Here is a 16,576-nt window from a genome sequence, read left to right on the forward strand (position 1 = left end):
AAAAAAAAAAAAGAAAAAAAAAAAAAAAAAAAAAAAGAGGGTAGAGAAGTTAGAAGGTATAACAAGAACTTCATTGTAACACTATTTGCTAGAAAGATGAATTTACTTTAAAGTACGTCCATCTTGGAATCTATCCAAAGGTGTTTAGTTACTGAAATACCAAAAAGGCCTTAAGTAGTAGCATAGATCCTGAATGCAATATGTATCTTCTTCAGTTTGCTAATTTCATTCTGGAATTTCCCAATGCCCAGTCTCACCTAGACTTTTCCTTCTGGTTATCTGCTACTGTCTATGGTGTTTACTAAATAAGCATCCTGTGCAGTATCTGCCAATAATGAACCTTTTAAAAATAGGCTGTTAGCAGGTCGTCAGAATTACCAAGAACCACATCTCTGCTTATTTTTTCTAAAAGATGACTGGTAAAGGGATCTTAGCCCCTGACTTGGTGCTGTCAGCACCACGCTCTCCCAAGTGAGCCAACCGGCCATCCCTATATAGGGATCTGAACCCATGGCCTTGGTGTTATCAGCACCACTCTCCCAAGTGAGCCACAGGCCGCCCCTCATATCTCTGCTTATAAATAAGGAAAATCTAGGTTTTTTTTTTTTTTTTAACCAATTACAAAAGAAACCAGAGGAAGGGGGAAAAAAGTAGACAGGGATCACACTATTAATGTTTCAGAGGTCCTAAAAATAGCTTATTGGTAATAAACTCCAGGTCAAAGTGTCTCCTTTTATTCTCAATGGTATTAAACTCAGGGATCTTGACAAACCAGTCAATACCTGTCAAGGTATTTGAGCAGGTTCTAGGACCTTTTTTTTTTGTCTTTTTTACTGACCGGTAACGGGATCGCAACCCTCGGTGTCACACCCGCACCGCGTTCAGCCAGTGAGTGGGAACCGGTCTCCACATGGGATCCGAACCCTCGGTGGGAGCGCCGCTGCGCTCCCAAGCGGCACACTCTCCAGTGCGCCACCGGGCCGGCCCTCTAGTACCTTTTAAAAAAGGAAAAGCTTAGGTTTTATCTGTTAACCAACTTTTTTTTTTTTTTTGCAATGGCATAATGATTATTTTCTTTGATCCGTAGAATTTGGGAAACTTTCCTATCTACACATCTGACTTCCTCAGTAGATGTCCATTTTGGAAAACAAACAAAAATTAGAATCCTTCATCATGATATCCAATGAAAACTCAGATAGATTAAAGACCCAACTATAAAAAATAACTTGGTGAAAACAAAAGAAAATTTCAAATATTTGTATAACTTCATCTTCAGGATGTGAGGTATTTTAAAACAAGGTAGAACCACCAGAGGACAGAGACTGACAGAGCTGAGCACATAAAAAAAAATTTGGTACAACAAAATGATATAGACCATGTTAAAATACAAACACTGGAAGAAAATATTTTCTGCACAAAAAACTTGTGTTAATATCTTTAGTACAAAAGAAACTCCTACCAATCAAGGAAAAAAAACAGTAAAATTGGCAATTAATTTATAGATGAGGAAATGCAAACATAGCAGTCATTAAGCATGAAAAGAACACTCAACAAAAATATTAGACATGCAAATTAAAACAAGATGCCATCAAATTGGCTAAAAATTAGTAAGATCAATGTTGTTAATTTGTAATACGAGTGAGAATATGAGGTAATGACTATTGATGAAGGAGTAAATCAGTGCAAGCTTGATTTCACTGACTTCTGTGAATCCATCTATATCTACCAAGTGTCATTATACATAATGTTTAAGAATGTTCACTCCATTAATGTAGCAGCAAAAAACTACAATCAGCCAAAGTACTCATATCCAGCAACTGTAAGTTGGGGAACCTCCACACATTTTCTACGTCCCTATTAAAATTAATAAATTCAGTTGGTTAGAGTGCAGCCTTGTAACATTAAGGTCACAGGTTTGGATCCCCATACTGGCCAACCACCAAAAAAAATTTTTTTAACAACTCAAATAAAAATTTGAGATAATTCCTGGGGTGGTGGTTATCCTTTCTCAACCTAAAACACATGCTGATTACTACATATAAGGCACTTTTCTAAGTGTCTCACATGCATGTATTTCATCCTTAACAGCAACCCATGAAGAAATGATGCTTTATAGATGAAGCTGAGGCACAGAGAACTGAGGTAACTTGTTCAAAATCAAGATATAGATGGCAGATTACAACCTAGGCAATTTGGCTGGAGTGGTGAGCAGATATACTAGATAGGGTAGACAGATTTTAATATATTTACTAGGTAAGATGGCACAAGTTAAGTTTGGTGAAAAATAAATTGCAAAACATATAATTCTATTTTTGTTAAAAACAACAGTATTTAAGTGTATAAAATAGTACAGAGGTAAAGAAATGTACATCTACTGAACTACTTTGGGATGGCGGGAAAGAGATTGAAGAGGTGGCTTTACTTCTCTATCATATGACTTGTTACAAACATATTCTTACATAACTAGACATCAGAGCAGAATTGATGGGAAATAGTTTTCTTCCTTCAGCTGAAGATCTAGGATTCAGGAATTCAAGAACTTGAAAGAATGATTTGGCTCAATCTTTTCCACAACACACCTGTGGTAGACAGAGCGATGGAAAGAGGAAGAATGGAAGGTGCTACACTGCTTGCTGGTTTGAAGATGGAAGGGGCCTGAAGCCATAGAATGTAGGTGGCCTTTAGAAACACAAAAAGACAAGGAAATTGCTCCATAAAGAACCACCCTGCTGATACCCTGACTTTAGCTCAATGTCACTGATTTTGGACTTCTGACCTTCAGAAATGTTAACAAGTTTGTGTTAAGGCATTAAGTTTGTGGTAATTTGTTACAGCACCAAAGGGAAACTAATGTAACACCTGAGATAGTAAAAGTAATACATGGACAGTTTCCAGAAATGACTTTACTAAAACTTAACACAGGCCCAACTGCTGACATGAACAGAAATATCTGTGAACCTACTGTTAAGAGAAGCATAGATCTGTAAGGAGGTGAAAAGCAGATACAACTTCCCTTTCTTGTATGGATTATGGAAATCAGCAGAAATGTATCTATCAACAGAATTATTCCTATCAAAATACTTGTTTTTCAGAGGGCAGTTACGAGCTGGATTCTTAAGTGTAAAATTTCACTTCAATGAGGCAAATTCCTTATGGGATCACATGAAACTAATTTTTACCTCCCACTAAAGACATTTTTATGGAAATACATACTCTAGTTAAAACTCATAAGCTCAGAGTATCTAGGATATATACTCTAATGTCTATCATTCAATTTAGAAATATCAAGACAATGCAATGAAGTGTGTGTTTCTATTCCCAATAAAAAGGCACTTGGATAAAGAAAAAAAAAGGTCTCATCACATAAAGGAATATAAAACTATTTATTGACCACTGCTCACCAGTATTTACAATAAACAATATACAGTTGGGTAACATTCTGATTACTACAAAGTTATCGTTTTCCTGGCTTCTGCTGAACCAGTAACCCAAATACTGCAAGATTTGAGCCTACATGTAAGGAATGAGTAGGGATAAACAAAAACCATGCAGGTTGATAGTTTGGTTTACAAGTTTGTCTACCCATTTATGCCAGCAGATGCTAAAGTGCCAACATCTCTAACCGCGTGACTATGTTTTCATGAGCCAAGTCTTAGATATTCCATAAGTCATGAACTTTTAGTCAATACAACACAGGGATTTCAACTTTTTGTAAAGGAATGGCTCACCAGAGGAATCTTTAAATGTCCTTTTAACTGAGTCTTGCTTAGCTGATTAAAACACCAGGATTTGTCCAGTTTCCTCATCTGGGTAGGTTGTTGGTAGTGACGAATTTTGCAAATAAATGGTTGCACTTATAAATTATAGATATAGATATGGATTCTGATATGGATCTGCTTTTAAATTATCCAATTACAGAATCATCTATTTAATTTGAAAGGTTATGGCTTCAGAAAAAATTCAACTTGAAGTGACTTATTTCTTAGGTTGTTCAGAATGATGGCATCTCAGAAATGTGAGCTTACCCCATGGTTTTTGCTTTGGTGAATGTTAAAAGCAAATAAACAAAAAAAGCCATTTGTATATGTATTTTTTATACACACACACAAAAAAACAAACCCAGAATGGTCCTTAGGCATATGAGTTAAACATAAGTTCTGACTGAGTAATGACTATGGAAATTTCCCCCAACATTTAGAAAAGATGTTCTCTAATGCAGAGGAAATAATATACTATGGAATCAAATGTCCTTTTCTGATAAAGGAGGCAACTACAGAAAGCTTTTATTTATTTGTTCAAAGTAACCAGTGCTATTGATGCAAAAGAACTCAACAACTCCCCCAATACTACTTTCAAAACAAACACATCAAACTTGATTTTCATTAGAATGTAGTTATTTCTTCACACTAGTAAATCAAAAACTAAGACCCAGATTTTATATATATATATAAATATATATAAAAAGCAATGCAAACAATTATTGAGCTTCATCTTCTGGACAAGAATGCCAAGTTAGTCTCTCTTCATAAAAAGCAATTACAATTTGAGGACACTTCATATTTGCCTCTTTTGCCAGCACCAAGTCTGCCTCATCTGAATCTTTCCTGTTGTGAGAGGAAAAAAAATTTCAGTTGTCTACATTGTTTATGTTAACTGAAAATTATTCAAGAAATAATAATTCAGTCAGGGCTGGCCGGTTAGCTCAGTTGGTTATAGCACGCTGTAGAGGCCCAGGGTTCCATCCCTGTACTGGCCAGCCCTGACTGAGTTATTATTTACTGCAGGAAAAAATATTACTGAAGGAAAAAGCAAACAAAAAAACCCAAAACAAATAATTCAAACAAAAGGTATTTAAGTGCTTTGGGAGGGTTATATGGTAGTTGTGACTATTTTCCAATAAACTTCATTTTCCAAAACAGGTCATAGTTTGATGACCATTGCTTTAACAAACATCATTAGCAAAAGTAACCAGAATCATCCTTTTAATAGATAATCACTATCTAATCATAGAAACTATTCATGAAGCCTTTCCTAGATAAGGCTTCACAATTTTTAAAAAAACATGTCTATTTATTCTTACTTTAAAATATAACAATCACCTATATGCTTACCATTTCATGAGAAACATCAGTTCTCCACTGCTGTCTGTGGCACCAATTATTCTTTCAGGATCAAGGCCTCTGGCAAAGCCTCTTGGTTTGTCAGCCTGTTTAGAAGAGGTTAAGTAATTACCTACATAAATGTTTCCATACATTTTCCCATAAAGCAAACTAAGAATATTAACTTCTGATTTATTTTTATGACATATAGTTCTCAAATAAAAACTTTCCAATACCGAAACAAAAATGATTAGAGCAAAAGCCTATATTTGGTACTAAAACATGTAATATTCACTAATTTTACAAGCAGAAAAAACAAATCAGGATGTCTGATATCCAATGTAGAATGCTTAAATTTCTAAAAATATTCTGAATGAAAAGTCAAGAAAACAAAAACTTTCTACCTCCAAAGACATTAAGGGCAGAACCATGTGGATAAAGAGAAAAAAACTAATCCTTTTATTTCTGGTAACAATAATAACTGTAAACTCTTGCAAGTTAATATTTCAAATCACGTCTTTATATTAGTCTAAATTAACCACATTTTAAAAGCATAAATAAAATACAAACAGGAAAAACTTTAAAACTCAGACTAACTCACATTGTAATTAGTCTGAATTACAGAAAATTTAATTACAGGAAATCTTAGAAAGTACTTAGTATAAACCAGTGGTTCTCAGAGTGTGGTCTGAAGACCCTTAGGGGTCCCTGAGATCTTTTCTGAAAGGAGTTCTGCAGGTCCCCTCTTTTCATGTTATCTGTGACTTTGGATTGTCCACCAAAACAACATACCACAGCAATCAAATGCTGAAATAGAGCTGTCTTCTGTTAAGCCAGACATTAAAGATTTGCAAAATGTAAAACACCACTCTTTTCTCAATTTGTTTTGGAAATGTTTTTCATAAAAAGTTATGTTTAACATGAAATAGGTTTTTATTGTTATTTTTAAAGAAATACACACATATAGAAATTTGTTTTCATTTCTAATACAAAAAATATTGATAATTATAGCCCATATAAACAAAAGCTCTTTGGGATCCTCAATAATTTTCTGAGACCAAAAAAGTTTGAAAACTGATGATATCAATAGATCCTTTATTCCAACCAGAGTTTTATATAAATGCCCAGAGTGCCTGGTGTAGAATGATGGATCTATCGCTTATTGGCTATGTGGCTTTGGGCAAGTTAACCTCTTTGTGGTTCAGGTTCACTATCAATAAGACAGAAATAATTATAGTACCTATTTCATTGTATGTGAAATGCAAATTAAGTTATTTATAATACAGCTTGGTGCACAGTAAGGGCTCAATATAGGCTAAACATTGTTATTAAAGTTGTGCTTCTATTGAACTTGTGATTTGTTTTCTATAAAATGCAAATATCTATAACTCTATTGAGTCATGAAGATTTAATGGACTATCTAAAGTTCCTGGCATCTAGTTCAAATGATCAAAATCCAAAGTCTTTACTAATTAATCTGTATTGTACACGTAGTGCTCAAGCCTAGAAACTAATTCAGCATCAAGACCATTCCCCAAATTGCCATGCTAGGTCAAGGGTACAAAAAAGAAGTTACGTAATTTTGCCCAAAGCCACAGACATATTAGTGAAGCAAATACTGAACCAAAGTACACGGGTAGTGAATAAACCAAATGTCTTGAATTCAAGCCAATAAAACATAAAGCAATTTTTTTTTTCCTTTTTGTCTTTTTTCGTGACCGGCAATGGATCGCAACCCTCAGTGTCACGCCCGTACCGGACCGGGACTGGCAATGGGATCGCAACCCTCGGTGTTGCGCCCGCACCTCACTCAGCCAGTGAGCGGCTGGTCTGTATGTGGGATCCGAACCCTCGGCGGGAGCGCCGCTGCACTCCCAAGCAGCGCACTGTAGCAGTGTGCCACCGGGCCGGCCCAAAGCAATTTTTATTATCAAAGATTATATACTTCAAAACCAAAGTACTGTTTGGTAATAGAGATCACACGCAAAAGTACTTTCTGGTAGTTAATGCCACTAATGAACTACAATCAAGATGTTATCTGGATTGTTTTCATTGTAGTGTAAAGGCTTTCAATGATCTGATCTTAGCACTGTTTGTATAGTCATGGGCCGCATAATGACGTTTCGGTCAACAATGGACCTCATGTACAAATGCAGTCCTATAAGATTATAAGGAAGCTGAAAAATTCATATTGCCTAGTGTCACTGTAATGTTGTAGCACAATTAGTTTTTAAAATAAATTTAGTGTAGCCTAAATGTACAGTGTTTTCTATAAAGTCTACAGTAGGGTACATTCATGTCCTAGGCCTTCACATTCACTCACTGACTCACCCAGAACAACTTCCAGTCCTACAAGCTCCATTCATGGTAAATGCCCTGTACAGGTGTACCACCTTAAATCTTTTATACTGTATTTTTACTTATCTTTTCTATGTTTAAATATACAAATTCTTATGACTGCCTACAGTATACAGTAACATACTGTACAAGTTTGTAGCCTACGAGCCATAGGATATACCACCTAGGTTTGCATAAGTACATTCTCTGATGTTTGCACAACAACAAAATTGCCTAATGATGCATTCCTCGGAACATATTTTTGTCGTTGAGTGACACATTATTGTATTTAAGCCTGCTAGCTTTGGATCACAGGTACTGGTCTGATCAGGCATCAAATCCATGAATATACCAAAAATAGCACTAGCACATTTTGAGTGGCATAAGCACTTACTACACATTTACATAAGATAGGCTAAACCATGCCTATCCTTTTTGACCTAAATATTAAGCATTTATAAAAGGCTTCGTACTGATATTTTAAAAGTATCTCTGAGTTTTAAGAAATATCTTAAGAGTATTTAAAAACGAAGTCATCAACCTTTTACAAAAAGCCAGTTGAGTGGGTAATGTTTTATACTTACAGCATCTCTTTTCTTCTTTGACTTGCTATCATCCGATTCACTGTCCGATAAAGATTTTCTTTTTGTACCGTCTTTCTCTTTACCAGCTTTTTGAGAATTAAGAAATGCTTCAATTAACTCTGGACAATCTAAATTTTCTTCAGGTTCCCAAGTATTGTCAGCACTGTGTTCAGTAAAAAAATAATGTTGATTCTATTAAACATGGGTTCATCACCATCATCTGGATCCATTTAACAGATATCTGAAAAGAAAGTCCTCTATCCTGCAGGTACTAATCATTTCCTCCCTATCCCCTACACTCTTTTGAGAGAATCTGTCTAGATTTCCTCTTGTGTCTGCTTTCATAGGCCCAAGTGAGCAACCTGCTATTTTATATTCAAGTTAACTGAACTTGACTCCAACGGTGTAATTGAAGCTAATATTTCTCCAAGTTTACAGACAACCCACTTTAGAATTTTCTGGAAGGGCTTTTAAAAAAGGCAGATTCCTAATTCCCACCCCAAATTACTATATCATATCATGCCTAGAGTTGGGACCTCCAATACTGTGTTTTAAAACATGATCCTGAGGCATTCTTTTTTTTTTTAAAAAAGATGACCGGTAAGGGGAGCTTAATCCTTGACTTGGTGGTGTCAGCACCACGCTCACCCAGTGAGCAAACCGGCCATCCCTATATGGGATCCGAACCCGTGGCCTTGGTGTTATCAGCACCGCATTCTCCCGAGTGAGCCACAGGCCGGCCCCATTCTGAGGCATTCTTAAATGTGAGACAATGTTTTCAAATTCTGCTGGGTGTTCAAACTGGGAACTGATATAAAGCAGGGGGTGACAAACCAAAAGCCAAAATGTAGCCTTTTGTATGGCCTGCAAACTACAAATGTTTTTTAAGTTTTTAAATGGTTAGAAAAAAAATCTCAAAATGAAAATGACACAAAATTTGAATTTCAGGGCCCCTAAATGAAGTGTCATTGGAACACAGCCATGCTCATTTGTTTAACATTATGTTGCTGCTTTTGTACTACATCTGCAGAGATATGGTAGAGAGAGACACCTATGGCCGACAAAATCTAAAATAGTTACTGTATGAAGCTTTAGGGAAAAAGATTCTGACCCCTGATATAACGTAAGGCTGAGATGACCATTTCCATGTGTTTTTCAGATGGGCTGTAAAGAAGAAAATGATTACTGATTAACAAATGTGAAACTAAGATCTTCCCACAGTAGGGATAGGCTTGCTAACTTTTCATGCTCAGGTCCAAAAAGCCTTCAACTACATGGAATGAAATTAGTCATTTTAGGGCTGCTGGGAAAGGTGCTATTAAAACCTTACACTTAACAACTTGGTCTGTTGATATTCTGAGACTCCAAAATTGGCAAACCTAAATTAATGGATGGAGGAGGATAAAAGAATCTCCATTCTGTAGTGCTATTTTTATTATAGCCTTCTACATTTTCCTAATACGTAACACTGCACAAGATAGGTTCTCAATCATGTTAGTGGCCTCAAGTTTGGGGAGAAAAGTCCACTCATTTCCTAATGTTTTAATGGGTAGAACATAGAGACAAACAGCTTTTCAAGTCTCGTGGGATTCCAAAAAAAAAAAAAAAAATTGTCCACCATTTGAAGGTAATCAACTCTTTGGCAAACTGGTTAAATCTAATTTTAAATCACTGTTGTATATACAATCCACCCCTGACCAAAATGCTGTTATGCGATGCATGACTGTAGCTCACAGACATTTTTCTTAGTTCTGCTCTACTCAGGTAATTCTTTTAGTGGTAAATTATAAATTTATGATATATACTTAGGCTTACTTAAGGAGATACTGAAAGATAAAACATAAAAACCTAAACTCCCATTCAACTCATAATTCCCAAATTGCTATATAGGTGGCTTCATATGTAAATGTTGAGGGAAGAAGTAGATAGATATCTAAAGCCTAATCATTTGACTACATATGCCCCATCTCCACCACCCTCAGGTAACTGTTGATCTTCACCTATCTATTTTTAATTGTCATTGCTCATGAAGTTTTATTTCCTGATTTTGTGGTGTGAGGTAAAAGAATAAAGTAGATTAGCACAATAAACAGTGTTGAGTATAATTTCTGCATGTTTATTATTCACAAGACAGCTAACACCATCTATAACAAGGAACATGAATAATCAGGAGCTTAAAAAATGCCCAGGTTCTACTTCTTAGAGATTAGGATAAAATAAAACTAGTACAGGACGTAGATTATGATGAACACTTCTGTTTAAAACCACTATACCGTGGTGCTTCATTGTTTTTTACAGTGTACCTTCAGTGTTTAGTTCCCTCTGTATGGAAGGAAACAATGTATATTAGATATTCTAATCAGTACAATATTTAACTACATTAAATTGCATTACATAGTAAATTACCCCTTATAATTTTATAAATTTGACTCTCCAGGGTAATAAACTAGCCTCCAATCTGCTTAGTTTCAACCACAGGCTACTAAAGACTTGGCTCTTTTTAAAAAGATCTCAAGCAAGATTCCCTGGAATTAAGGGTGTCTTTAAATTTAAAGAGACCTATGAGAAAACTGATTATGAGATGCAGGCTAAAAACAAAATTTAAAGCCACTTAACTGTACTTAAACATACAATAAAAAAGACGTTTCTTACTCTGTAAATCCCTTCCACTTGAGGAAATACTCCACCTTCCCATTCACTACACGTCGGTCCAGTACTTTTTCCACCACAAATTCTTCAGGCTCTGCCTCTTCGACTTTTTTACTTTTTCCATTCTGTTTCTTTCCCATTTTTTGCTAAAACAAAAGAGAAATTACAAAATATATTCTTTTTTGAACTTTGAGTACACTGCTTAAATTCTTGTTAAATTCAACACAAATTTTTACTTCTATAGCCCAGAGCAGATACCCTCTGAAAAGATAAAAGTCAACACACAATAAAGGAATGCTTTATTCTGTGAATTTAGCTGGAACTTATGAGCTGAAATGATACCAAATTACAATCAGAAACACTATCTGGAAAATATTTATCTTTCCCAGTCTTGTATATAGTTAGTCTATACCAGATCAAGTCTACTAGAGCATTTACTCATATTAACCAGAACACAAGCCATGAACAACTAGAAAGTATTTTGGATGACAGAGAAGAGAGTTAGTAGTGACAGGTCTGAATAGGTGACAGACCTGTTAAAATGGTAGCCCCAAGACAGTTAAAACCCCCTTTCCTAAAAAAAAAAAAAAAAAAAAAAAAAAACAACCAACCAAACAAAAAAACCCTTTCCTAATTTAAACGCCAATATTAAAAGTTTCAACAGTATAGAGAAGAGGTAAACTGCAGAATGAAAACATGTTCAGAATCCTGATATCAACTGCAGGGTCAACCAAGGAGACTATTAGTACATAAAAAAGCATGAGATTATTTTTCACATAATCTCTGTAGCTAATATTCCTGACCACTTGGAACAAACCTATAATGCAAACAAACCTATAGTGACAACTCAAGAAGCCAAAGGCCAGATTCATTTTAATTCTCTAATGTGAAAAATAATCTTCCTTTACTGGTTTCTCAAGAGAAAGACTTTAAACTGGTAGCTAACCAAATTCACTTTAAACTGTTTTTTTTTTTTTTTTTTGGTATAACACTACTGAAGAAAAGCAGGAGCCCAAACTCAACCAGCCATTTTCAATTACTCAAAAGAATTTGTTATAGGAGGATTAAAAATGTATAAATTTTTAAAAAACCTGAAGAAGTTAACTAGAAGATACTAAGGGGGGAAAATCCCTAATGTAACGTGCATTTTAAAGTCATGTCATCTTAAAACAAGTGGCATTAAAAAAAAAAACTAAAAAAACAATTGCCCAGTTACTAAAGCCATCCCACAATTAAAGCATGCAAGCAGAAAAAGTAACAGCAATGCCTCAAGACTGCAAAAGAACGTTTAAAGCTATGCAATTATATATTAGTGTACACATATATAAGTAAAAATCCCCAGAACTTAAAAAAATGCAGCAAACATCTGATTTTGTTGGGTACTAAAATATTTGCCAGTCAGGCCTCAAGATTCTCATTGCCAAGGTATTTGAATACTTGGCCCAAATAGCTTTCTGCCTCTGTACATACAGTACAAGGAAGGTAAAAATGATACTGGGAGAAGCAAAAAGAAATTGGAATAGACAAAAGTTTATTTATTAGACACTGATCATAGGGCCAGCTGATTAGCTCAGTTGGTCAGTGTGCAGCCTTATAACACCAAGGTCATGGGTTCGGATCTCCCTACAGGCCAGTCACCAAAATAAAGATAAAAATATGATACTGATCATAAATGAAAAACAAAACAGCTACTGTTCATGAAAGGAGGAGAACAAAATAAAGGGAACATCAAAAATAAATACAGAAAATTAAAAAGATATATACTAAGATTAAAAAAAATGGCAGACAAAATGGCATACAGTATTGACTACCATGGCATAAGCTCATCTCAAGTGCTCATCTTTTTCTCTTAAAAGTATATACAAGTTTTTGGCTTAAGCCGCCAGTTTTTTCCAAGTGTGGGGTAGACTTTGGAGTCAAAATGCATTTCTCATTACTTAAATTCACTCACTTATACATTTAAATTACAGCACACATATCTCACAAAACTAATAAGATTATTTTAAAATGAAGTTTTTGTGAACCTTCACAAAAGGAGAAAAGGTTTAAATACCAATAAATTACAGACACCAAACTACCAAATTCTGCCCAAAAACAAATTTAATGGGAGCATATCTGCTCTCTGTAACTATATTCATCCTCAAAGCCTCATGGTCAGCTCATTCCTTTCCCATGCAATACTTGAAGGAAAAGCCAATTAAATTATCTACACTTTGGTTCATTGATTATGGAATCTGAAGGTCAGTTCAATCCTGAGAAGGCACGCAAGATGCTCCATATGCTTTTCCCATTAATAGCTTTGACCTATATGTATATGAGATTCATTTGTAGCAGAGACTCACCAGACAGACCTTATATTTCACATCTCAATCTTTTTTCCAGAGTATTTGCCTTAATGTTTAATGTAATGGTGGCAAAAATTAACTCACCGATTTGCCATTTTTAGTGTGAAACCCAAGGAGAGAATGTACACAACAAAACCAAATGTTTTTGCTTTACTTAGATGTTAACACTCACATTTACATGCTGCTTAAAATTATTATTAACACAATGTGTTAGAACTAAATACTGTGGGAACCATAACTAAGAATTTTGTGATTTTTATGCGAATATTCCAGTCTTCTTTTTTTTTAAACTTGTAACTTGACATGGCTAAATATACTCATACGTGTCTTCATACGTTTATACAAACGTTTATAAACTTGTTATGATTCCTAAGTATATAAACTTTGTGTTTAAGAAACTGCTGGAAAGAAAAAAGTTGCTTAAAAGATACAGAAGATCTAATCTTCTTCTTGGACATATCTGTGATTTTGCTCATTTTGTGTTTAAAAAAACACTGCAATGATTTAAATTTCAGATCCTTCTGCATTTTAGAGTAAGCAAGTTGAAAACAGGACAAAGTGACCAAAGTAATTTCAAAGATTCAACAACTTTTGTTCTACTTTAGGTGCACAAGGTACCTGGCTCTTTAAACTGCGCACCAATGAAAATATTTGACTTCTCTGGAACTCAGTACAGATTTAAGGAGTACCATGCCAATAAATGAGGTCTTTATCGCTTTGTGTAACAAATTCTTCCACATATATAAATTTGTGTATTTTTATTTCAAGATAAAAATACTCAGAATTCATATTGTGCTGTCCTCCTAATATTAGTCTTCTCTAAACAAATTACTAACAACTAATAATTATGAAGATACTGTTAAGCCAAGTTAATAAGGTATCACATTGTTACAATGACTTCGTTTTTGTCCCTAATTCTCCGCCATAATAATATTGGGGGGAGCTGGGAAATATATGGATGTAAATTTTTAAACCACAAAGATGCAAAGTTAATAATTTTGGGGGAAAAAAACTTGAGTTAGATCCTTAGTATTTACGTCTTCGTTAACTTACCAATGTAGTTTTATTGGAGGCCATTTTTTATTGAAGACTTGAAGAGCTATTGCTAAAAAAATGCATGATAGTTAAAAGGAAGTTTGCATGACACAAAAAAGGCACCTAATACAAGTTTTGTTTGGTTCCCAACCCCCATGTAGTTAGCGCACATTTCAAACATGGATACAAATCCAGAGAAGCAGGTTTGAGCTCCTAAGTTATTTGTGATACATGCCTGAGTACACCAGTGTTCTAACGAAGTGAGTATAGAAAGACCTTACTGGGGACATAGGTAACTTAGCTTTACAGGGCGAAAAATACTGGACAAATATTTTCTGCACTCTAAATCCCATTTACAATAAATATTAAACATTCAGCTTTTTTTTTTAAAAGAACCACTCGATTCCAAATCAGGCACAATTCGCCAAACAATTCACAATAGTAAATTACGGTGAATTTTTTCTCTAGACCTCTGCAGAGTCCAAAGAGTCTCCTATATAATCCCAACTTAATTTCTACTCAGAAACTGTCCCTCTTTCCAATCAGTAGTTAAAAAACTAAAAGGAAAACACACCCAGGTGCTTTAGCCCCATTTCCTGACGCTTTAAAACGAGATCCTCTTACACACTCGCTCCCCCTAAACCCCAGGCCCCTCCTGTCCGCGTTAGTTCCAGCGTCCTGAGGCCTAGGCGCCCGCCCACCACCCGGGAGCGCGGGCCTCGTGGTCAGCGTGTCCGCGGGGAGAAACAAAGGCCGCGGCGCCGGGACTCAAGGGCACTGCGCCACCGGGCCCGCGCCTCCCCCCGGCGGCGGCCACGTAACGGAGCGCCCGTCGCAACCTCGGGACAGCGGGCCGCACGCGACGCCAGGCCTCGCGGCTGCGGGAAAAAACACCGCCCTCCCTGGAGGCCCAAGTCGCCCACCCAACCCGGCGTGGCGGGCGGGGAGGAGAGCCCCTCATCTTGATCTGGCATGGGGGGAAGGGGAGAAGAAAATGCGCTTCGTCTACAAATTAGGCGGCTGTGGCCACAGCTCCCGACTCTCGAAGGCAGTGTCGTTTCCCCAACTAACTACAGGCGCCGGCCCAGAGCCAGGCCCGCCGCGGGGCCTCCGCTCGCTGCTCACTCCTCCCTGCAGCTCTCCACGAGGACTCCGGCGCGGAGGGGCGGGAAGCGGGGAACTGAGGGGTCCCCAGAACGCATGTAGTATCTTAGGTACCACCACCGAATGAGATCTAGACAGACAGCAAGCCACCGACTTCACCGCCTCCGAGCTGCTCCGGGTTGCGGGTCTGCGGCGTCTCCGGCTCCGCGCGCCTTCAGCTCGAGCCACATCCGAGGGGGGAGGGGGGGTGCCTCACAATTTTGAAAAATCAAATAGAGATAAGAGTTTAATGTGCTTGAAGAAAGAAGCTGTCATCTATTTTCGAGTCTTCTGTATTTAAAAGACTTCAACATTTAAAATGAAATAATATATTTTACAATAATGAAGTTAAGTTACAGTAAATAAGTATATATAAAAGAAGGTGGACTTTTTAATTACAGGGGTGAAGATAAAGATTTAAATTGGCTTCTCTATAGCTCTAAACCTAACTTCTTACTTTTTCCCCCTTTGCTGCTGGAAAATGAAGGACATTTACTCCTGGTGGTTTTTAAGGTTGTGAGATGGTGCATAGCTAATCTTTTTATTAGAGAAACATAACTTTTGGGCTAAAATGCAGTGGAATTACGAATCCAAACCAACATTGGGCCCTATCTGATTTGGGAGTTAGAAATCTGAATCTCTGATTTTATCTGCACACAAAGGTATATTGCCCGTATGGGGAGTAATCTTGCTATTTTGTCTATAGTGGCTCTTTGATGCAGTTCATAATTAGTAGAAACATATCACAGAAAGAAAAAAAACTGAAATAGGAAAAAATAGACTTACTCATTCATGGGGTTGCTTTTGCATTGTGCCAATTTAGCTATGTTGGAATTCTGTTTCAAAGAATTTCCTTGCTTCTGCGGTTCTGGATTAGGGTTGAGCAGTAGAGTGATAATGGGTGAGAGCTGGCAGGCTGAAGCATAGCAGCATCTGCTGCACTTCGAAGGTCATGCACATTATTGCTGATCTGCTGGAAGGTCGTGTGCAGATGGCAGATCCGTGGCTCGCTTTCTTGGTGTGTGGCAGCAGCTGGGCTCACTGGATTAACAACTTCAGCCTCTCTGAATCCTAGGCCAGGCGTGTGTGCACCTCCACAGTGGAGGGTACCAGCTTCTTCTGCAAGTCACCTTCATTATGGGGGTTAGATGTAGTGAGAGTCAGGTACAGGTTCCAATTTGACCTTGCTTTCCTCCAATTTGCATCTACCTTTTCTTCCTGACTGCTTGTCCTGCTGACTACAGCAGCTTCAGACTCACCATCAGCTGCAGAGCCTACAGCCTTCCATAAGCTTCCTTACCATTTCCCCTTACTAGATCCTGCTTATTGACTTTTCTGTGATTCCCTAATCATCTCCTTCTAGGTCTTTACTTCCTCACCTCCT

General features: G+C 36.8%; 1 protein-coding gene across 3 annotated transcripts in view; it reads right to left on the reverse strand.

Annotated features, from left to right (window-relative positions):
- Window positions 1–3,364: 3,364 nt before the first annotated feature.
- The window catches only part of CBX3 (chromobox homolog 3), a 13,615-nt gene continuing 403 nt past the window's right edge, over window positions 3,365–16,576 (reverse strand). The window contains exons 1-6 of one of the 3 annotated variants that reach the window (XM_008588480.1): window positions 15,308–15,383; window positions 14,068–14,119; window positions 10,673–10,815; window positions 8,021–8,183; window positions 5,112–5,206; window positions 3,365–4,604 (exon numbers count right to left, since the gene is read on the reverse strand). In XM_008588480.1, coding sequence (XP_008586702.1) covers window positions 4,478–4,604; window positions 5,112–5,206; window positions 8,021–8,183; window positions 10,673–10,815; window positions 14,068–14,091 — 552 coding nt within the window. In that variant the 5' untranslated portion in view covers window positions 14,092–14,119; window positions 15,308–15,383 and the 3' untranslated portion in view covers window positions 3,365–4,477. Of the gene's footprint in view, window positions 4,605–5,111; window positions 5,207–8,020; window positions 8,184–10,672; window positions 10,816–14,067; window positions 14,120–15,267; window positions 15,384–16,576 lie in introns of those variants that run through there. The other 2 variants (XM_008588479.1, XM_008588481.1) reach the window with 2 other exon arrangements.

The sequence above is a fragment of the Galeopterus variegatus genome, unplaced genomic scaffold, assembly GCF_000696425.1.
Source record: "Galeopterus variegatus unplaced genomic scaffold, G_variegatus-3.0.2 Scaffold4861, whole genome shotgun sequence".
Taxonomy (NCBI): domain Eukaryota; kingdom Metazoa; phylum Chordata; class Mammalia; order Dermoptera; family Cynocephalidae; genus Galeopterus; species Galeopterus variegatus.